The sequence below is a fragment of the Globicephala melas genome, chromosome 14 (genome assembly GCF_963455315.2).
Source record: "Globicephala melas chromosome 14, mGloMel1.2, whole genome shotgun sequence".
Lineage (NCBI taxonomy): Eukaryota > Metazoa > Chordata > Mammalia > Artiodactyla > Delphinidae > Globicephala > Globicephala melas.
In genome coordinates this window covers 73,736,498-73,760,757 of record NC_083327.1, presented here as the reverse complement: position 1 = coordinate 73,760,757, position 24,260 = coordinate 73,736,498, and the positions used below count along the sequence as shown (strand labels likewise).

The following is a 24,260-nucleotide window of genomic DNA, read 5'->3' as shown; positions in this document are numbered from 1 at the left end:
CTCTGGCAGCTCTTTGGAATTTTTTTTTTTACCCTTAGTGTTGTGAAATTTCAACATTATGTGTCTGGGTGTAAGTCTACTTCATTTATGCCGCTCAGCACTTGTTAAGTCTTTTAATATGAAAATTCTAAATTTTCCTTAAAGTCAATAAATTCCCTTTTTATTATTTCCTCAAATACATTCTTCCCTACATTCTCTGTTACTTTCACCGGTAACTTGAGATGAGTATTAAAACTTCTCGGTGTGTCTCGTATGTCTCTTGATTTTTCCTTTATATTTTCTATGGTTTTCCTTTTGGTAGTATGTTCTGAGAGAGTTTCTTAGATTGAACTTTCCTCTCTCATTCAGTTAACCCTATTCTTATTCAATCTACTAACTGGATTTTTACTTTGACACTACAGTTTTATTTCCAAGATTTTAACCCATTTTTTTTCCACAACAGCTAATTCTCAATCCTTGTAGGACAGTTCCCTTAAGCCTCTGAGAATACTGATGGTAATCTCTTCAAAGTCCCCCCCCCACCCCGCCACCATCTGATCTGCAATCTTGTCTAGGGCATCTAAGCTTCTCTTTACTGCGTCTGGTGTCCATGTTCATGATATGTGTTTTCCTTTAATACAGACGATTCCTGGCTTTGATGCTCCCTTTTCCTCGTCTGGGGACCTGACTTCTGACAACCTCACCCTGTCTCTAGACATTCAAGAGAGTAGGACATAGGACATGCTGCTCCTTGGCTTCCCGTCCTGCAGTCTCTCACAGGATTAGTCCTGAGGTTGCCCACTGTGCAAATGACAAAAGGCTGCCCTCTCCTAAGTGTCACAATATACTGCTTTTCCTTGCACCAGATGCTTTTCACTGCCAGCCAGGAAGCACGGTACACAAGCGAATCTGTGACTTTGATGTGAGCCGCCCCCCACGGCTGGGCCCCAAGGCTGAGACCAATGTACCACTGGCTGTGTCTCAACACAGGTGTCCCAGGAAGGTGCCTGTGCACCAGCTTTTTTGGGAGCTGTCCCCATCCCTCTCCTGTATCTGAGAAGTAGGGTATCTAAGGCCTTTGAATTTAGCGACCCCCTCCAACACTTCCACCATATTTTGGTTTGTGCTTTTCTCCACCCATCCAATTCCATCTTCCTATCTTTCAGAAGCTTCCCCAAAGAGTATGGCCATGACTCCGGTTTTCTAGCAAGGATACTGACTATTTGAAATCTGTCTGTGTGTGCAAGTTTCAGGATTTGGAGGAGGGATGGAATAGGGGCTTAGCTTGTCTTCTCGATTCCATCCTCATATTCACTTTTTAAAATTTAATTTTTTAAAGTTGAAGTATAGTTGATTTACAATGTTGTGTTAATTTCTGCTGTACAGCAAAGTGATTCAATTTTATACACACACACACACACACACACACACACATTCTTTTTTATATTCTTTTCCATTATGGTTTCTCACAGGGTATTGAATATAGTTCCCTGTGCTATAGCGTAGGACCTTGTTGTTCAGATTCACTTTTTAATTCAAATATTTCAAAAGATCCAAAAGTCTGTTTGGTATGAGGACTGAATACTATAGTAAAAGTAATTCGTTTTAGGTTAATAAAAACTTAGCAATGTAAAGGCCATAAATCTAAAAGTGTCTTAAGCTATAAAGTTTACTACAAAAAATCATAATTTAGAGGCCTGCCAGGCCTGGCTGAAAAATCATAGAATGAATTTATATTCACTAAGCACCATCACCCCATCCTGGAGACCTATTAAGATGAAGGTGGACATCATAATCTATCTTCTACATTTTCTGGATTTGGGTAATAAGACATTATCCTTAACGACTTCTCAGGCTAGTAAGCCAAATAACTGGGTGTTTGTTCTTTGGTTTATGAAACGTGAGTAATGTGTCTGAGATTTTCATTTTTCGGTTGTTATGCAGATATAGTACGAACTGGGTGGGCTCGTACTATTTTATATCTAACGCATAAAATACGTTAGAATGTATATTCAAGGGATACCCTGAATGGCTCTTACCAGAAACACAACTAAAATCACACAGAAAAAGGATGGCAAAATAATATTGGAGACTTTCTGTCTCCTGATAATTTCCCAGTCCTGCTGAGGGACTGGAAGAAATACCTTGACTCATCAGGGGCCCACTGGTTACTGTGGGTGGAAGAACAAGAAGAGAAATGTGGAGAACCAGCTTCTGGGCCGCTTTAAGCGCAAGAGCAGAGTCCTCCCTGGAGAAAACACCACCTACCTGCCGAGAAAAGCCCTTCTCTGTGCTTCCCTGCCCGATGGTTATTTTTCGTAGAAATCGGTCATTTGTATCCATGACTGGAAGAGAAGAGAACAGAGCATCAACGAGCAGGGACTGGCTGCCCAGTGTGTGTCTGGCATTATTCTGGGTGTTGCAGAGGCAGCAAGAGCAAGAGCTAAGGTTTGGCTTCCCTGAGCTGATGATCCCGTGGGAGGATCACAGAAAGGGGTCAAATAAACTAGGGATCACCCAGCTAGGAAACCAAGGAGGGGATATGACGGCGTGTGTCGGGAAGGGGTCTGGGGTGGGGTGCCGTTTTGAACAGCAGTAAGGAAAAGCATTTCTGAAGGAGTGTCCTTTTTACACTGAAACCTGAGGCACAAGAAGAAGCCAATTAAGTCTCTCTGAAGGTTAAACATTGAACGAACATCTGACCCACCACTTCCAGGTATATATCCAACAGAACAGGAAGCAGCTATTGCATACCCATGATCATAGCAGCATTATTCACAACAGCCAAGAGGTGGAAACAGCAAAGTGTCTGCTGACAAATGAACAGATAAACAAAATGTGGTACAGACATACAATGGAATGTTATACAGCCATAAAATGAGTGAACGTTTGATATATTACGATACAACATGGACGGATGCTGAAAACATTATGCATGATGAAATAAACCAGATACGGTATGATTCCACTTGTATGGGGTTCTTAGAATAGGCAAATTTATAGAGACAGACAGTAGAATGGTGACTACCAGGGGCTGAGGGGACGCGAGGACTTATTATTGAGGGAGTGTTGAGGATGATGAAAAGGTTTGGGGTGTAGTTAGTGGTGATGGTGTAACCATCCCAAGCCTTGGCCTATATGCCATTCGTGGCATATATTTAATGCCATGAATTGCACACTTATGAATGATTAAGATGATATGCTATGTATATTTTACCATATAAAAAACCCCCAAATAAATAAAGTAGTATATGTGGGGGGAAAAGTCAATGATGATTCGAGTAAGTATCAATTCTCTTTACTCTTTTCACTGGCCTGTATGAATTGCACCGATTTACATTTTGTTTGTGAAAACCAAATCTACAATGCCAGAAAGTAAAGCCAGAAGGACACAGTCTTCACTAATAATTTATACTGCATCAAACAGCAAGCCATCCACACTGACAACTTAGATCCAATTTACTAAATGTTTAACATGGCTCTGACCAAAACGGTGGCGGGAATTGTGTATTTGGGGACTACAAGCATCTGTAGGATGAAATTGTGAATGTTTTCTTCCACACACAAGGCACGGACAGACCTGCCAGCCTCGCCCGCCTCTGCTGCTCCCTGACTCGCCGCCGGCCTCTTTCTCTACATACAGTACTCTCCTCTCGGGACTTCCCTGGGGGCGCAGTGGTTAAGAATCTGCCTGCCAATGTAGGGGACACGGGTTCGATCCCTGGTCTGGGAAGATCCCACATGCCGCGGAGCAACTAAGCCCGGGGGCCGACACAACTACTGAGCCCACATGCCACAACTACTGAAGCCCGTGAGCCTAGAGCCCGTGCTCCACAACAAGAGAAGCCACCGCAATGAGAAGCCTGCGCGTCGCAACTAGAGAAAGCCCACACACAGCAACGAAGACCCAACGCAGCCAAAGAAAACTCCCAAAATCAAAAACAAACAGACCCTCTTCTTTCTCACACATACATATATACATTCATATTACCGCACATTCATACAGGCACCCAGGCAACCCTCCTCAAGCACACAGAAACCTCTCTATGACTTTAAGGCATAAGCAGAGGGCATACAGAGAAAGGAATGCCTCTCACTATTATCACTAGCTAGTGCCTTATTCCCAAGACCAATGGTGCAGAATCATATAAAGAAAAAATAATTGCTACTCTCACGTGTAGTATACACAATCTTAATGTGATCTTTTTATTGGTATTTCAGCTGGTTTTTATTTAGCAAAGAAAACACAAACAAGAACCGCCCCCCCCCCCAAAAAAAAAACATAGTAAGATCCACTACAATCAGCGGCATCAGAAGGCCACCTGTGCGTTTATTAGCTCAGCCCTGGCGGAACAGGGCGTCTCACCAGGCTTTTGATGTCCATGGAAAGACGTGTGAAATGACAGTGATGCATAAAAGAAATGTGAAGATTAAATTCTGATACACAAGAAAGATGGGTAACAGAAAGTAACGTTAAGTTAGTATACGGAATTCCTGCCCTCTAAGTGGTAGAGGTGAAGATGGAATGAGAAACATACTTATTCATTCCAGGGCTATTTACTGAGGGCCAATTTTGTGGCAGGTCCTGTGAGAGCTGTACAGGGAAACAAAGATGGACAAGACATCATTCCCTGATGGAAGGCACTCACTGGCAAGGGGAGAGATGGAGAGTGCAGGCAGGCGTGGAGGGGGGACCCTGCAGAGGGGAGCGATTTGGTTTTTCACGCTTTGCCCTAGACGGTCCCTTTAGGACTACACCGCTCTGTTTTGAGGAGCATCCAGAGTGTTCCTAGTGGCTTGTTAAACAACCAGCACCAGCTCAGGGACCAGGAAATACAAGGTAGGACATCGAGGCTAGGCCCACTACTTTGCCTTTGGCAGAAGTGTACTGATTCCCTGCCAGGCTGTAGGGCACTGCTGGGAACTAGTAACTGGATGTCAGTTCCCTGGAGACTGAGGCTTCTTGGTCTTCGGTCTAACGGCCTGTGAGGCCCCAGGGGTTCTGATACTCAGAACAGCAGGGCTCACATCCTTCGAGGAACAATAAAATGACTTGATGTCCACTGTTTCTTCTGCTTATACTATGTGTTTCTGGAATAGTCTATCGGCTCCCAGTTCCACCCTGTTACCACGCACTTAGGAGGCCTTCAAGCTAGTGACGGGAAGCATAGGAGAAAACAACCACGAGTTAAATTTCTTACAAAGGATAAAAGGGAAGAGGCGAGCATTCAATATGCGACATCTATGGTCTCAGAAGAGTTTTTTAGCCCCATGTGGTCACAGAGTGTCCCCTCTGTAGTTATCAAATTATAAAAGCATCTAATCTCACCCAAAGGCCATACTCTTTCTAGCTCTAAGCCAATACTGTCTTTAAAAAAAAGAACAACAACGAAGAAACCTTACTTTTTATTTATTTATTTATTTTTTTTTTGCGGTACGTGGGCCTCTCACTGCTGTGGCCTCTCCCGCCGCGGAGCACAGGCTCCGGACGCACAGGCTCACCGGCCATGGCTGACGGGCCCAGCCGCTACGCGGCATGTGGGATCCTCCCGGACCGGGGCACGAACCCGTGTCCCCTGCATCGGCAGGCGGACTCCCAACCACAGCGCCACCAGGGAAGCCCCAAAACCTTACTATTAAATGACCTCAATCTATTTGACGGAGAGTCCTATTTCTTATATTAATTCATGGGAATAAGAGCCAAACTAGCTATCAAACGTCATTCCAAACTCCTCTGACCTAGGTGGCTTGTCTATAGCAATAATTAGCACTTTAGTGCCCTAAACAATAATACAATTCTAGTATTTATCTGGAGTAATTTTTTAACGTTATCACTCACATTAAAAGTGATTTGCAACGATGGTATGCTTCAGTCCTTTCATGCTTCTTGGGGAGAAAGCAATCTGCAAGGTGGCCCTCGGTACATATGAGGGATTGTGTAGCCTTTCTTTTTCTAAGACCCACTTAGGAATGGGTGGCCCCATTTCTGGTGGCTGCCTCAGCTGGAGCCACAATGCAGATGTGGAAGAACGCCCCTTGTGTAAAAATTTCTTTTTTAGCATATCCCCATGCTAGGTTTAAAATACACTGATTTCCAGGGCTTCCCTGGTGGTGCAGTGGTTAAGAATCTGCCTGCCAATGCAGGGGACATGGGTTCGATCCCTGGTCTAGGAATATCCCACATGCCGCAGAGCAACTAAGCCTGTGCACCACAACCACTGAGCCTGCACTCTAGAGACTGTGAGCCACAACTACTGAAGCCTGCGTGCCTAGAGCCCATGCTCCGCAACAAGAGAAGCCACAGCGATGAGAAGCCGACACACCACAATGAAGAGTAGCCCCTGCTCGCTGCAACTAGAGAAAGCCCGTGCGCAGCAACGAAGACCCAATGCAGACAAAAATAAATAAATTAAACAAATTAATTGAAAAAAAATACCGATTTCCACCTGCATTAATTTTTTGTTCACAAAAATGCTTTAAAGAGTAACACAAACTCACAAATGCCTTGAAAAAGCTGACTATGCATTTCAGATATAATGGAATAGTAATAATTAATCCTAGTTATAAAAAAAAAGCTAGGACTTCCCTGGTGGCGCAGTGGTTAAGAGTCCACCTGCCAATGCAGGGGACACCGGTTTGAGCCCTGCTCCGAGAAGATCCCACATGACGCGGAGCAACGAAGTCCGTGCGCCGCAACTACTAAGCCTGTGGTCTACTGTCCACGAGCCACAACTACTGAGCCGGCATGCCTAGAGCCCGTGCTCCGCAACAAGGGAAGCCACCGCAACTACAAGCTCGTAAGAAACCACAACAAACAGTAGCCCCTGCTCACCGCAACTAGAGAAAGCCCCTGCACAGCAATGAAGACCCAATGCAGCCAAAAAAAAAAAAAAGGTAGTAGACTTCCCAATAAAATGCTGAACATATTCATATCGGTAATTAAAAATGATGTTGGGGGCTTCCCAGGTGGCGCAGTGGTTGAGAGTCCGCCTGCCGATGCAGGGGACACGGGTTCGTGCCCCAGTCCAGGAAGATCCCACATGCCGCGGAGCAGCTGGGCCCGTGAGCCATGGCCGCTGAGCCTGCGCGTCTGGAGCCTGTGCCTCGTAACGGGAAAGGCCACAACAGTGAGAGGCCCGCGTACCGCAAAAAAAAAAAAAGATCAGAGCAGAAATAAATGAAATAGAAACAAAGAAAACAATAGCAAGGATCAATAAAACTAAAAGCTGGTTCTTTGAGAAAATAAACAAAATTAATAAACCATTAGCCAGACTCATCAAGAAAAAGAGGGAGAGGACTCAAGTCAATAAAATTAGACACGAAAAAGAAGTTACAAAGACACCGCAGAAATACAAAGCATCCTAAGAGACTGCTACAAGCAACTCTATGCCAATAAAATGGACAACCTAGAAGAAATGGACAAATTCTTTGAAAGGTATAACCTCTCAAGACTGAACCAGGAAGAAATAGAAAATATGAACAGACCAATCTCAAGTAATGAAATTGAAACTGTGATTAAAAATCTTCCAACAAACAAAAGTCCAGGACCAGATGGCTTCACAGGTGAATTCTATCAAACATTTAGAGAAGAACTAAACACCCATCCTTCTCAAACTCTTCCAAAAATTGCAGAGGAAAGAACACTCCCAAACTCATTCTATGAGGTCACCATCACCCTGATACCAAAACCAGAAAAAGATACTACAAAAACAGAAAATTACAGACCAATATCACTGATGAACATAGATGCAAAAATCCTCAACAAAATACTAGCAAACAGAATCCAACAACACGTTAAAAGGATCATACACCATGATCAAGTAGGGTTTATCCCAGGGATAAAAGAATTCTTCAATATATACAAATCAATCAATGTGATACACCATACTAACAAACTGAAGAATAAAAAGCATATGATCATCTCAATAGATGCAGAAAAAACTTTTGACAAAATTCAACACCCACTTATGATAAATACTCTCCAGAAAGTGGGCACAAAGTGAACTTACCTCGACATAATAAAGGCCATATATAACAAGCCCACAGCAAACGTCATTCTCAATGGTGAAAAACTGAAAGCATCTCCTGTAAGATCAGGAACAAGACAAGGATGTCCACTCTCACCACTATTATTCAACATAGTTTTGGAAGTCCTAGCCATGGCAATCAGAGAAGAAAAAGAAATAAAAGGAATCCAAATTGGAAAAGAAGAAGTAAAACTGTCACTGTTTGCACGTGACAAGATACTATACATAGAGAATCCTAAAGATGGCATCAGAAAACTATTAGAGCTAATCAATGAATTTGGTAAAGTTGCAGGATACAAAATTAATGCACAGAAATCTCTTGCATTCCTATACACTAATGATGAAAAATCTGAAAGAGAAATTAAGGAAACACTCCCATTTACCATTGCAACAAAAAGAATAAAATACCTAGGAAAAAACCTACCTAGAGAGACAATAGACCTGTATGCAGAAAACTATAAGACACTGATGAAAGAAATTAAAGATGACACAAACAGATGGAGAGATATACCATGTTCTTGGATTGGAAGAATCAATATTGTGAAAATGACTATACTACCCAAAGCAATTTACAGAGTCAATGCAATCCCTATCAAATTACCAATGGCATTTTTTACAGAACTAGAACAAAAAATCTTAAAATTTGTATGGAGACACAAAAGACCCCGAATAGCCAAAGCAGTCTTGAAGGAAAAAAACAGAGCTGGAGGAATCAGACTCGCTGATTTCAGACTATACTACAAAGCTACAGTAATCAAGACAATATGGTACTGGCACAAAAACAGAAACACAGATCAATGGAACAAGATAAAAGCCCAGAGAGAAACCCATGCACCTATGGTCAACTAATCTATGACAAAGGAGGCAAGGATATACAATGGAGAAAAGAAAGTCTCTTCAATAAGTGATGCTGGGAAAACTGGACAGCTACATGTGAAAGAATGAAATTAGAACACTCCCTAACACCATACACAAAAATAAACTCAAAATGGATTAGAGACCTAAATGTAAGTCCTGAAAGTATACACCTCTTAGAGGAAAACATAGGAAGAACACTCTTTGACATAAATCACAGCAAGATCTTTTTTGATCCACCTCCTAGAGTAATGGAAATAAAAGCAAAAATAAACAAATGGGACCTAATGAAACTTCAAAGCTTTTGCACAGCAAAGGAAACCATAAACAAGAAGAAAAGACAACCCTCAGAATGGGAGAGAATATTTGCAAATGAATCAATGGACAATGGATTAATCTCCAAAATATATAAACAGCTCATGCAGCTCAATATTAAAGAAACACACAACCCAATCCAAAAATGGGCAGAAGACCTAAATAGACATTTCTCCAAAGACATACAGATGGCCAAGAAGCACATGAAAAGCTGCTCAACATCACTAATTATTAGAGAAATGCAAATCAAAACTACAATGAGGTATCCCCTCACACCAGTTAGAATGGGCATCATCAGAAAATCTACAAACAACAAATGCTGGAGAGGGTGTGGAGAAAAGCGAACCCTCTTGCACTGTTGGTGGGAATGTAAATTGATACAGCCACTATGGAAAACAGTATGGAGGTTCCTTAAAAAACTAAAAATTGAATTACCATATGACCCAGCAATCCCAGTACTGGGCATGTACACAGAGAAAACCATAATTCAAAAAGACACATGCACCCTAATGTTCATTGCAGCACTAGTTACAACAGCCAGGTCATGGAAGCAACCTAAATGCCCACTGACAGACGAATGGATAAAGAAGATGTGGTACATATATACAATGGAATATTACTCAGCCATAAAAAGGAACGAAATTGGGTCATTTATAGAGACGTGGATGGATCTAGAGACTTTCATACAGAGTGAAGTAAGTCAGAAAGGGAAAAACAAATATCGTATATTAACACGTATATGTGGAACCTAGAAAAATGGTACAGATGAACCGGTTTGCAGGGCAGAAATTGAGACACAAATGTAGAGAACAAACGTATGGACACCAAGTGGGGAAAGCAGTGGTGGGTGGGGGTGATGGTGTGATGAACTGGGCAATTGGGATTGACATGTATACACTGATGTGTATAAAATTGATGACTAATAAGGACCTACTGTATAAAAAAATAAAATAAAATTTAAAAATTCAAAAAAAAAGTTGGAAAACATCTTGTCATAGTTGGTACTAATGTAAAAACAGCTGTGATTTAACTCTAAAAAAGAAAAAAAAAAACAAAAAGGAATACACACCATCTAACTCTTCGGTAGGTTTTATCAAGTGCTATTACCACATGCCTGTAATTATATATTACCGCCTCCATTTCCATCTCCAAGAGACCGCGGCGCAGAACAGGTATGTGAATCGCTCCTGACTCCACATTTAGTGCTTTTCCCCACTATCCCACCCTTATGGAGGGCAGTGCGGGAGAAGTGAGGGGTGTCACAGCCAAGAGGAAAACAGGGAGGTCAGGACAGACGTCCCTCTGCCCCACATTTGAAGTGCTGAAGGGGAAGCAAGAGACTCAGAGAAAAGATTCTGCACTGAAAATACAAATTTCTAAGCTGCTTAGAGCTAGTGGTGAGGAAGAGAGTAAGAAATCAGAATGGCGGGTAGAGAGGGCAGCAGGACAATTAAGGGGAGAGACACAGACATTTTTACCCCCAAAGAGAATACAGGAGGCCGGAGATGAGACAGGAGAAAAGTAATTTTCCTCGGAAATCTGGAAGAGATGGGGTGAATGGGATGAGCTAAGGGTTCAGCTTTTTCTCCTAAATAGGAGGCAAGGATGAGAGAAGAGGCTGGTAAAATAAGTGACGGAAATAAATGGAGGGATTATGTAACGCAAGCTAGGAAGACAGTGGCAAGAAATACAATTGTGCATTTATGCAGAGCTCCAACTGGAAGACATGTCACCCTCCCCATCTAGCCACCAGCACCTACCTCTCTGCCACGTGATGGTGGAGGGGTCAATGTCAAGACGGGCAAATTTCCTCATTTCCTCTTCTGTCAGAGCACTCGGATCAGTCTTATTTATTCCCAGTTTCTAATGATTAAGAAGAACAAAATATGCTTTAGAAGGAATAAAAAGCAAGACGCAACCAAATTATCCCTCTACTTTTACCTTCTCCATGACGAGTAAAGCCTTTTTAAAAACTAAGCTGAACTTCAAGTAAATGGTAGGTTAGTCCAACTCATAAATGAATGGATCCAAACACCTCCTAAAATGGGAGACATTCTTTGTGTACTGTCACCTGTTATTCGAAGGGTGTATTTGTAATAATTATTATTACAATATAATTATTACAAATACACCCTTCGAATAACAGGTGACAGTACACAAAGAATAAGTGCCGTATTGTCTGTCATAGCCTAAGGCTCTCTACGTAGTCACCACATGCCATGCACAGAAGGGGCATAAAACTTCCATCTAACTGATGCTCCAGTTCACTAGTTGTTCTTTTCAGATACAAATACCAATAATTTTTTTTTAAACAATTTCCTCTTTTATTTATTTATTTTATTTATTTTTGGCTGCGTTGGGTCTTCGTTGCTACGCGCAGGCTTTCTCTAGTTGTGACGAGCGGGGGCTACTCTTCGTTGCAGTGCATGGGCTTCTCACTGAGGTGGCTTCTCTTGTTGTGGAGCATGGGCTCTAGGCACGTGGGCTTCAGTAGTTGTGGCACACGGGCTCAGTAGTTGTGGCTCGCAGGCTCTAGAGTGCACGCTCAGTAGTTGTGGTTCGCGGGCTCTAGAGCGCAGGCCCAGTTGTTGTGGCACACGGGCTTCGTTGCTCCAAGGCATGTGGGATCTTCCCGGACCAGGGATCGAACCCGTATCCCCTGCACTGGCAGGCAGATTCGTAACCACTGCGCCACCAGGGAAGTCCCTACCAATGATTTAAGTAACGATTATGTCTACGTTTTCAAGTTATTTCTAATTCCACAAGAAAAAAGTTAAAACTTTTAAAGCATCTCTTTCTATAAAGAAAACACTCTAACAAAGTGGTTTTTGATAAAGTATAAGAAAAGAATCTGGGAAACAAACTATAAACATTGAAGATGCTGAGGATACCATATTGTGCGTTATTCTCAACAAACTGAACTTGGTTCAGTAAGAAGCCAGGGGATGAATTTTTTAAACCAATTCTCACCAACCAGCGGCTGTAGATTATACCATTAAAGTTATTTTTTAGTCTGAAAAAAAGCAAAGGGAAAATCTACGTGATAGTAGGGCATTAAGTAGCAAACAGCACTAGAAAATGGTAAAATGGATAAGAATTAAGAGCACATCCACAAATACAATCTTAGAATCTTGCTACAATAAAAACTGAAATAGATGAATTTTCAAAGTCTTTCTTAGAAAATTAAGAACTGTCATGAAAAGGAAGACTCTTGGCAATCTTCATTTGTTAATTGACTAGAGTTCTCAGCAGAGTGGTGCTCTCGTTTTATAGATGAAGAAGCTGACGTCTATAAGGGTGAACTAATTTGTCCACCTGCTTTTTGGTGCAGGATCAAGGCCTCAGGCATCTAGTTCTGGGCAATCTCTGTTACATTGTTCTGTCTATTTAGAGTTCAATATCCAAAAAAAGCATCTGAAAACCCAAATCAAATCAAGTTCAAAATTTCTGGTCCTGACAATTTTTCTGATTTGTTTCCAGGGTATTTTCTTTTTAAAGAACCATTAACTAGAAACTTACTTTCAGCCGAGCAAGTTGAATTTTTGAAAATTCTCTAACACCATTCACTGAAGCAACCAGTCGATTATACAGAGCCTAGAAACGCAAAATAAAAACAAAACTCACAAAAGTTTAAGGGCCAACCATGAACTTGGACAATTTACAGAATATGGCGAAGTTCATTACATTTATAACCAAACTGTTTAGATTACAGACCCTATTAAAATTCTTGGTTCATGTAAACAATTTAGACTGAAGTTCTGTCATTTTAATAAATTCGACTAGATCTGCAATAATGCACATTGTAAAGAGTTTGTAGGAAAATACATTTCTTCATCTACAGCCTTATAACTACCAAATTAAAATTTATCTCTATATTTATTTTTGGCTTCAAAAACTCACTAGGGAGTTAGTTTAATTGGAGGATGTTAGGACCTTTGTAAAATGTGTCAGAAATTCCCACTTTTATCCATGTCCTATGTCTATGAGGAATTAGCATCTAGTAGTCTGTCCCCTTCAGGTGTGTGATTTACCTCTCAGACCCTACAGCCCTGAGGCCCAAAAAGGGGGTCTGACCTGTTTAGCAGGGCATCTAGGATAGCTGCCTGTAACATCAGAATCTTAAAAAGATATCTCTCCAACCCCCTTAGCAGAGACCAGAGATTACACCCATGGGCAAAACTAAGAGAACTTGTCTACCAATTACCTTTAAAGGTTCATCTTGAAGACAATTTGGCTTAAAAAGAGCAGCTAGCATAATTCTCCCAATAACCTGGTAGTGGTCATAAACTAATTTGAGAACCTTACCAAAGTACAGATCCTCTCCTTAAGAAATAAGGACATATATACAATTCACAACATTTTGAATAGAATTTCAGAGAACTTTCGGACTCCAAAAGTTTTTTCATGAATTCCTTAATCCAGGAATCCCAGGATAAGATGCCCAAAATGGCCTTTTGGGCATCTTAAAACAAGGAGCCTTTCTCACCTTATCTGTTTGAGTATTTTCATGCAAAATCCTTGTGTCGATAGCAGCAGCCAACAAGTTATTAGCAGCAGTGATGGCATGGATGTCCCCAGTCAGGTGAAGGTTGAACTATAAAATGAAACGGAAACATCTTTCTACTTGTTTCAAACAACCATTGCAGTACTGAAGGACTTTCCAAATAAACAAAATATTCTGCTAATGACATACCCTTACAACGCTTAGGATATGTTTTATATAGCCTGAATCCGAAGATCAGAAAATGTCAGTCTTCCACTTGACAACAAAGAATACTTGCACAGACTTTCTACTGCAAATTCTTCCTTTCTCAGGTTAAGAGTGAAACAATTCTGATGGACTTAATGACTGGGTTCCTTATTTTGGTTTTCTTTTTTCATGTAATTTTATGCACTGTTTTATAATTAAGAAAATAGTACCATATCAAATGTACTTTGGAATAAGGCAGGGAATAAAACACACAGTAGCAACAGAACAATATAGAATGTGACAGCCTGAGAAATAGAAAAAAAGTATCACTCTCACAACTCTCTATTTCGTTATTTTTCTTCTAATCTTACGTGCACACATGATTATTATCTGTAGAATCAGCATGTTTGTAATTTGCTAACTTTTTCAGATAGTTCTAACTACCTTGTCCCCTCAGTTTGGCCCAACTTGGGCCATGCAGGTGATGCCTATGACAGCAGGTCAGCAGCGCCCTTTCAATACTCCCCAGGCCACGTTCCTTACACTCCATCCCCAACCTGGCCCCCTGGCTCTGGAGCTTCCTGGCTTGTGACTGTTACTCATCCTCCTGCAGATGAGGCCTGGGGCTATTTTTCTCAGCCAAGCCTTGACTATGCTTTCTCACTCCCACCCCCTTCTCACTCCCACCCCCAACATTTGAAGATTATCCAAAATTTCCCTCTAGCTTCCATGATGCTCACATCCCTGTGGGTAAAAAGAAAACCCTTTCCTATTCCTTCAACAAAATCAACAAATATTTCCTAGTGAGCACCTCTTACGTGCTGGGCACACTGCTAAGTGCTGGGGCCCAGGGGGTCTAACTCCTCACAGCCCGATGGGACCACACGGAGGTAAACACAGAGCAGGAGGGGATCCGTGGGATGGAACAGAACCTCGACGGAGCAGGTACCATTTGAAATGTGAGCTGAGCAGGGAAGGCAGGAAAGGGAAGAACATTCCAGACTTGGAACCAAGAGAAAACAGGGCAAGGAGTTTGACAGGGTGGAGACAGGGAGGGTGGCATGGGAACCTGAGACACTGGGGGTGGAGAGATGGCCGGAGCATGACGGAGTAACTGCTGAAATGCAGGCAGCAGAAAAGGACATGGGCTTTAGGAAGACTTCTCAGGACCTGAACCAAGAGGCTGATGTGGAGAGTGGAACTGACGGGACCTGGTTAACCTGGTCACTGGTTAAATCCAGGGGACAAGGAGGTGTTAATACAGGGTGTAGAAACTGGTCTTGCAGAAATAAGAATTGACACCATTGGCCTATTTGGACCATTTGTTTTTTGGAACTATGGTTGTCCCTCAGTATCCATGCGGAATTGGTTTCAGGACCCTGTAGATAGCAAAATCCGCAGATACTCAAAGTCCCTTATGTAAAATAGTGTAGTATTTGCATATAACATACTCTCATCCTCCGGTATAATCTAAATCATTGCTAGACTACTTATAATACTCAATACAATGTAAACGTTACGAAAATAGTTATCAGCGTGCATTAATTCAAGTTTTGCTTTTTGGAACTTTCTGGAAAATTTTTTTTCCTGAGTATTTTCAAGCTGCAGTTGGTCAAAACCATGAATGTGGAACCTGTGGATACAGATGAGCGACTGGACTTGATTCTGGAGTCTCAGTTCACAGAAGGGAAGAGTCCAGGCCTTCCTGAATTCAGCAGTGTAACAGATGATGATGGAGACACAGCTCTGCGTCCTATCATCCAGAACCCTTGAGGTGGGTTTTGGGATTCAGAATTTTTTGGAATGTAGAAAGGTAGTGTGATGGACACATAATTTATTTATAAAACGTTCCAAGCAGGGTCCAGGTCAGCATCCATTAATCAAAAATAATATTTCTGCAGCAAAATATATGAATATTTACACCTAGTGGCATAGACAAAATCCATAAGTAGCTCATTAACAGTAAATGTCAGGTTTTCCCCCAAATGGGTCAGGCAAACATTTCTGGTTTTCAGAGCCTTCAGAACTTTGGGATTGAGGATAAAGTACTGTGCGCCTGTATTTACAGAAGCACAGAGAAAAGGTTCCAGGAGGGAAAAACAGTGACACAAGACACGTGTCTCTTGGAATCTTACCTCTTCCATAGGGATGACCTGGGCGTATCCACCACCTGCAGCTCCTCCTAAACAACAGAGCAGGTGCCATTTGAAATGAGTTGCCAAGTACAGGAGCCCCAGGGACACAGCTCCCCAAGCCCAACAGGGAGGCACGTACCCGTAAGATGTAATAAAAAGAGGCAGTGAGAAATAATACGTCTCAGGCAAAGCGGAACAGAAGGTGAAGAAAGTTCACCCTACGTCCCACTATATAATTTAAGGACTTTGGTCTCTTTGTTTAAAAGGGGGGTAAGCAGAATACAGCAAACGGCATTACAGCGAACATGAGATTCTTTCGTTAATTTATTATTAGATCTATGTGGCTATGTTTCACCTAAACTGCACATGCATTTAAAGTACCAAAAACTTTCCTAAATAAAATCTAGCTGATCAACAGACTTACACATTACAGACTTCTGTCAGTTTATTTTAGTTAATAGTATATATGATTTATCATGCTGCTTATCCCCCGAAATAGTAAAGTTATTACATTAAAAAGACTTCTCTATCCTAAAACAATGATACCTTCTGTGTCCACATCATTTTACAGTTGACCTTATTTTTATACACTATTTTGCCTCACGATAATCTGGGAAGCCTAGTACTATATACCTTTTACACTTTTACACACGCGGCTCAGAGAAGTTATGACTGGCTAAAGGTCACACAGAGGTAAGAGACACAGCCACAAATAAAACCCCAGGCTTCTTGTCCACATCTAGTGTTCACTGCACTACATAATGTATGACATTCTAACAGTACTTAAAGTTAGGAGTTGTTAATATTTGTAACAGTAATATAAATATAATACTGCTAAAAACCACAAAGTACCGAGAACAAGCAGTAATTGTAGCAGTAAAGGCTATTATAAAGTGAGCTGAAGAATGATTCATGATAAATCCACGAAGCAAGACTAGTGACTGTGGAGGTGCCAGATCGCAGCCCAACCACAGCCACAGAGGAAGTTCATTGCATCTCCCGGTCCACAGCCGGTTTCCAGAGCTCCTTGGGGCCCACGCAGCAACTCCAATGACATGAGGCTTGGGGCTGACCTAAGGGATCTCTTAACGGTTTGGATGGAAAGACCTTTTAGCTTGGCTGGGATGACAAAACACCAATATAAACAGCTGAGTTTCAAAACCGCTCGGCAAAGAAGGTACTGATGAAATGGAAGGCTTTCTGCTCAAGGCTGGAGTCCCGAGCGAGAGCCCAACCATCACTCAAGGGAAGCAAGGGAATCGGCTTCCTGAGGGGCTCCGCTGAGACCTCCCCCCTGAAGCTCTCTCTGCGGGAGGATCATGCTGCGGCGACCTCCTGAATGTGCAGGGGGGAGGGGGACGGGGGAGGGCTGCAGGAGTGCATGTAGAGATGAAATGTATCAGTTCCTCTAGTAAGCTGTAACTCCACGATTGTCGGTGATAAATTTTGCCCTGAAAAACATACTAGTTGTTAAATAAACTACCTTTCACTCCAAAAGTCGGTCCTTGAGAAGGCTGCCTCAGACAGGCAAAGGAGTTGATATTCAGGTGCGCAGTCAATGCCTGCACGAGCCCAATTGTAACTGTACTTTTCCCTTCTCCCAGAGGGGTGGGTGTGATCCTGGTGTGGGGGAAAAGGAACAGTAAATTTAATATTTTCTAGACAACCTATGCACAGTCAATCTATGGTACAAGAACCAACTCGGAGGAGACTGAGAGAGACCAGGCCACTCCAGAATCATTGAACCATTCAACTTCCTCGGATCTTTTTATGGTCTACCCACATCACAAAAGTCCGCGCTTAAGCTAAAATCAAGATATAGACATATCTTTACCGAGAGTGCCAAGAAAGAAAAGTTAATTCAGCACTAGTGCCAATAACACTATCAACTTCAAGAAACGGCAAAGAATTATTCATCAAAACGATTTAAATAATTAAGCTGATGTCATTTTCTTGCTGATGGATAATTTGGCATTTGTTCTTCCAGGGCCATTTACCAAGGGCATTAAGTGGGCACGAGGCCTAAGTCAACGGTCCAGGGGTGGTGAGGCATGGCCAGACTCTCATTTTGGAAGGGATTCTAATGTCCCCATTCATCCATCTCCTTCTAGATATCAGTGTCCGGGGCTTGTCCAGCCACGTTTAAACACAAGCTGTGCCGGAGGCTCATTACCTCCAGGGTGGCCCATTCATTTCCTGACAGCTTTTACAGTGAGACAAGTTCTTTGTCCTAAAGAGGAGATATCTGCATTCCTGTAGCTTCCTACAGACACACTCAGCCTCTCCCTTCCAGTATTGGGAAGGAGTAAGTCCACAGCTCCTAAGCACACTCAGGAGGTCAAGTCTGCTCTGGGAACTCACTGTTGAGCACACACCCTACAGAGCCAAGCATCAGAGGCTCACATCAAAGAATTAAGTAATGGGACAGGCGTCTATTACATTCCCAAGTAAAGACCCATGAAATTGCTCCTTGGCATACCCTAACCACTGTTACAAGTTTAAAAACTTCTTTTGCCTTACAATTTAGTCTTCTGTGGGTTAGATGCTGTGAGCCAGATTGTCTAGGACGCTCAACCCAAACAAAACTGATGACAGAGTTTTCTGACCCAAAAAACCCAGCGATGTGACCACAAAGAAGCAATACAACTATCTCCGTCCACCACAGCAATACAATCAATCACTCTTTCAGCAAATATTTCTTAAGTGCCACTGTGTCCAGGTAACTAGACCCCGGGGACACAGTGACGACCACACTGGACTCCACTGCTGACCTCACAGAGCTTATGGCCGATGGGAGATGTGGAGAGATCAATGAGCAGTTACAATGAATGTGAGAAACGCTGAGACAGAGGAAACAGGGCAATTACACTATATTATGAGAGCACACAGGACGATCCAAGTAGACTTGGGACAGCAGGGAAGGCTTCCTGGTGGAAGTAACATCTAAGCTGAGACCTGACAAATGAATGAGAGTTCGCCAGATAAAAGGGAGGGTGGGTTTGGGGTAGTTAATATGCTAGGTTCTCTGCTTTATATTTGTTGGGTTAATCTTCATTTGATAAACGAGGAAGCTAAGGCACAGGAATTTTAAGTATCCTGCCCAAGGCCACACAATTAGTAAGCAGTAGAGCTGGAAATTAAACCCAGGCAAGTCATCTGACTTCACTAGGTTATTTCTATGGATGGAAATCATTATCGATAATGAGTAATTTAAAGCATGGGAATGGGGACGATCAGCCAGTGGAGGGAACAGAGTACAAAAGGGATAAAGACAGAATTGTTAAGAACATGGTCTCTTAGGGAATAGTTAGAAGAGAGCAAAGGGAAACTAAGAAGGAGCAGTATTAAGTTCGGGAAACCCTGACAGGAGGCAGAGGTGTGACAGGGGAATCTTCGAAGGGAGCCATGGAAGCATCCCCAGACTCAAATGCAGTCCAGTGAAAAGCGGTCACTGGATGGAGCAACAAGGAGGCCACTGGCAGGGAGCTAGTGATCCCACTGGAATGCTCCTCGGTGACGTGCACTTCTAACCAAGAGCCACAGGCATCACGATCTTACGTAAAGAAAATGCAGGTCAGATGTAGGGTGGATTGAGTACTGTACTGGTATTTACTTCTTGCAAAGGAAGAGAGGCTTTACTTAAATGTGTCACATGAAGGATTAGATTTTCATCCCTAAGGATATGCTCACAATGCTGCTGGCGAGAGCCAAAAGCAGACACGCCCAGAGATGACCTCCCAAAAACTCCAGCTAGGCGTCCAGCTCTTAATGAGAAACACAGGACTGCTGAACGTTCTGCCAACTGATACAATTCAGGAAAAGCAGAAAGGAGGAAGTATTTACGGGGAGCAATCAAAGGAGAGCTACCAAAAAAATTTTATTTCACCTCAATTCCTACATTTGGCATCAAAATCTGGCTTAATTGTCGTCTCACGATCCTTAGCTCACCTTCCAAACTATCAAGTTGACTGAGGAAAGAATAAGCACCACGTTAACCTAATTTCTTTTTCTGTAAGAGCCTGGAGTTTATGGAAATGGAACTGGGGGTTCTGCTCATTAGCTTCCACATCTTCTCCTAGGATATTTATCTGCTCCCTCCAACTTCCCACAGGACTCATTTCGTGCTTATTATCTAACTTTTCAGGGGGCATTAGGACTACAAGCTTGCTGAGGTGAAAGACTATTTCCATTGCGTTTCTGTCACATGTCCAGGCATAGATGAGCAAAAAACATTAGAAAAAGAAATGACACCTTTTCTAAAACAAATGTTATTCACTGTCAACTACAGTAAAAACGAATTGAACGAGTTGGAGATCTCCCAGACATCTCCAACTCAACGATAAGACCCAGGTCCACTCAACGACCAGCAAGCTACAGTGCTGGACACCCTATGCCAAACAACTAGCAAGACAGGAACACAACCTTACCCATTAGCAGAGAAGCTGCCTAAAATCATAATAAGGTCACAGTCACCCTAAAACACACCAACGGACATGGTCCTGCCCAGCAGAAAGACAAGATCCAGCCTGACCCACCAGAACACAGGCACCAGCCTACACAACCCACTGAACCAAACTTAGCCACTGGGGGCAGACACCAAAAACAATGGAAACTACAAACCTGCAGCCTGTGAAAAGAAGACCCCAAACACAGTAAGTTAAGCAAAATGAGAAAACAGAGGAATGCACAGCAGATGAAGGAGCAAGATAAAACCCCACCAGACCCAACAAATCAAGAGGAAACAGGGAGTCTACCTGAAAAAGAAATCAGAGTAAGGATAGTAAAGATGACCCAAAATCTTGGAAATAGAATGGAGAAAATATAAGAAATGTTTAACAAGGACCTAGAAGAACTAAAGAGCAAACAAACAATGATGAACAACACAATAAATGAAATTAAAAATTCTCTACAAGGAATCAATAGCAGAATAACTGAGGCAGAAGAACGGATAACTGACCTGGAAGATAAAATAGTGGAAATAACTACTGCAGAGCAGAATAAAGAAAAAAGAATGAAAAGAATTGAGGACAATCTCAAGAGACCTTTGGGACAATATTAAATACACCAACATGAGAATTATAGGGGTCCCAGAAGAAGAAGAGAAAAAGAAAGGGTCTAAGAAAATATTTGAAGACATTATAATTGAAAACTTCCCTAATATGGAAACGGAAATAGTCAATCAAGCCCAGGAAGCACAGAGAGTTCCATACATGATAACTCCAAGAAGAAACACGCCAAGACACATATTAATCAAATTATCAAATGTTAAATGAAAAGAAAACATAGTAAAAGCAGCAAGGGAAAAACAACAAATAATACACAAGGGAATCCCCATAAGGTTAACAGCTGATCTTTCAGCAGAAACTCTGCAAGCCAGAAGGAAGTGGCAGGACATATTTAAAGCGCTGAAAGGGTAAAACCTACAACCAAGATTACTCTACCCAGCAAGGATCTCATCCAGATTCGATGGAGAAATTAAAAACTTTACAGACAAGCAAAAGCTGAGAGAGTTCAGCACCACCAAACCAGCTTTACAACAACTGCTAAAGGAACTTCTCTAGGCAAGAAACACAAGAGAAGGAAAAGACCTACAATAATGAAACCAAAACAACTAAGAAAATGGGAATATAACATACATATTGATAATTACCTTAAATGTAAATGGACTAGATGCTCCCACCAAAAGACACAGATTGGCTGAATGGATACAAAAACAAGACTGAGATATTTGCTGTCTACAAGAGACCCACTTCAGACCTAGAGACACATACAGACTGAAAGTGAGGGGATAGAAAATGATATTCCATGCAAATGGAAAGCAAAGAAAGCTGGAGTAGCAATTCTCATATTAGACAAAATAGACTTTAAAATAAAGACTCTTAGAAGAGACAAAGAAGGACACTACATAATGATCAAGAGATTGATCCAAGAAGAAGATATAACAATTGTAAATATTTATGCACCCAATATAGGAGCACCTCAATACATAAGGCAAATGCTAACAGCCATATAAGGGGAAATCGACAGTAACACAATCACAGTAGGGGACTTGAACACCCCACTTTCACCAATGGACAGATCATCCAAAATGAAAATAAATAAGGAAACACAAGCTTTAAATGATACATTAAACAAGATGGACTTAATTGATATTTATAGGACACTCCATCCAAAAACAACAGAGTACACTTTCTTCTCAAGTGCTCATGGAACATTCTCCAGGACAGATCATATCTTGGGTCACAAATCAAGCCTTGGTAAATTTAAGAACATTGAAATCGCATCAAGTTTCTTTTCCGACCACAGTGCTATGAGAGTAGATATCAATTACAGGAAAAAATCTGTAAAAACTACAAACACATGGAGGCTAAACAATACACTACTAAATAACCAAGAGATCACTGAAGGAATCAAAGAGGAAATCAAAAAGTGCCTAGAAACAAATGACATAAAAACACAATGACCCAAAACCTATGGGATGCAGCAAAAGCAGTTCTAAGAGGGAAGTCTACAGCAATACAATCCTACCTCAAGAAACAAGAAACATCTCAAATAAACAACCTAACCTTACACCTAAAGCAATTAGAGAAAGAACAAAAAACCCCCAAAGTTAGCAGAAGGAAAGAAATCATAAAGATCAGAGCAGAAATAAATGAAAAAGAAATGAAGGAAACAATAGCAAAGATCAATAAAACTAAAAGCTGGTTCTTTGAGAAGATAAAGAAAGTTGATAAACCATTAGTCAGACTCATCAAGAAAAAAAAAGGGAGAAGACTCGTATCAATAGAATTAGAAATGAAAAAGGAGAAATAACAACTGACATTGCAGAAATACAAAGGATCATGAGAGACTACTACAAGCAGCTATATGCCAATAAAATGGACAGCCTGGAAGAAATGGACAAATTCTTAGAAAAGCACAACCTTCCAAGACTGAACCAGGAAGAAACAGAAAATGTAAACAGACCAATCACAAGCACTGAATTGAGACTGTGATTAAAAATCTTCCAACAAACAAAAGCCCAGGACCAGATGGCTTCACAGGGGGATTCTACCAAACATTTAGAGAAGAGCTAACACCTACCCTTCTCAAACTCTTCCAAAATATAGCAAAGGGACGAACACTCCCAAATTCATTCTACGAGGCCACCATCACCCTGATACCAAAACCAGACAAAGATGTCACAAAGAAAGAAAACTAAAGGCCAACATCACTGATGAACACAGAGGCAAAAATCCTCAACAAAATACTAGTAAACAGAATCCAACAGCACATTAAAAGGCTCATACACCACGATCAAGTGGGGTTTATCCCAGGAATGCAAGGATTCTTCAATATACGCAAATCAATCAATGTGATACACCATATTAACAAATTGAAGGAGAAAAACCTTATGATCATCTCAATAGATGCAGAAAAAGCTTTTGACAAAATTCAACACCCATTTATATAAAAAAAACCCAGAAAGTAGGCATAGAGGGAACTTACCTCAACATAATAAAGGCCATATATGACAAGCCCACAGCCAACATTGTTCTCAATGGTGAAAAAATGAAACCATTTCCTATAAGATCAGGAACAAGACAAGGTTGTCCACTCCCACCATTATTATTCAACATAGTTTTGGAAGTTTTAGCCACATCAATTACAGAAGAAAAAGAAATAAAAGGAACCCAAATCAGAAAAGAAGAAATAAAACTGTCACTGTTTGCAGATGACATGATACTATACATAGAGAATCCTAAAGATGCTACCAGAAAACTACTAGAGCTAATCAATGAATTTGGTAAAGTAGCAGGATACAAAATTAATGAACAGATATCTCTTGTATTCCTATACACTAATGATGAAATATCTGAAAGAGAAATTAAGGAAACACTTCCATTTACCATTTCAACAAAAAGAATAAAATACCTAGGAATAAAGCTACCTAAGGACACAAAAGACCTGTGTGCAGAAAATGATAAGACACTGATGAAAGAAAATAAAGATGATACAAACAGATGGAGAGATATACCATATTCTTTTATTGGAAGAATCAATATTGTGAATATGACTCTACTACCCAAAGCAATCTACAGATTCAGTGCAATCCCTATTAAACTACCAACGGTATTTTTCACAGAACTAGAACAAAAAATTTCACAATTTGTATGGAAACACAAAAGATCCCAAATAGCCAAAGCAATCTTGAGAAAAGAAAAACGGAGCTGGAGGAATCAGGCTCCCAGACTTCAGACAACACTACAAAGCTACAGT

At 41.4% G+C, this 24,260-nt stretch overlaps 1 protein-coding gene across 8 annotated transcripts in view; it reads right to left on the bottom strand.

Annotated features, from left to right (window-relative positions):
- Window positions 1–24,260, bottom strand: part of MTHFD1L (methylenetetrahydrofolate dehydrogenase (NADP+ dependent) 1 like) — a 214,307-nt gene that overhangs the window by 145,336 nt on the left and 44,711 nt on the right. For all 8 annotated transcript variants that reach the window (XR_009558776.2, XM_030853176.2, XM_060283680.2 and 5 more), the window contains 6 exons: window positions 17,485–17,621; window positions 16,002–16,048; window positions 13,663–13,770; window positions 12,696–12,770; window positions 10,937–11,039; window positions 2,248–2,324 (listed from right to left, as the gene is read on the bottom strand). Coding sequence is in view for 7 of the 8 variants with exons in the window: in XM_030853176.2 (XP_030709036.1) it covers window positions 2,248–2,324; window positions 10,937–11,039; window positions 12,696–12,770; window positions 13,663–13,770; window positions 16,002–16,048; window positions 17,485–17,621 (547 nt within the window). In the remaining variant the exon portion in view is untranslated. The remainder of the gene's footprint in view (window positions 1–2,247; window positions 2,325–10,936; window positions 11,040–12,695; window positions 12,771–13,662; window positions 13,771–16,001; window positions 16,049–17,484; window positions 17,622–24,260) is intronic.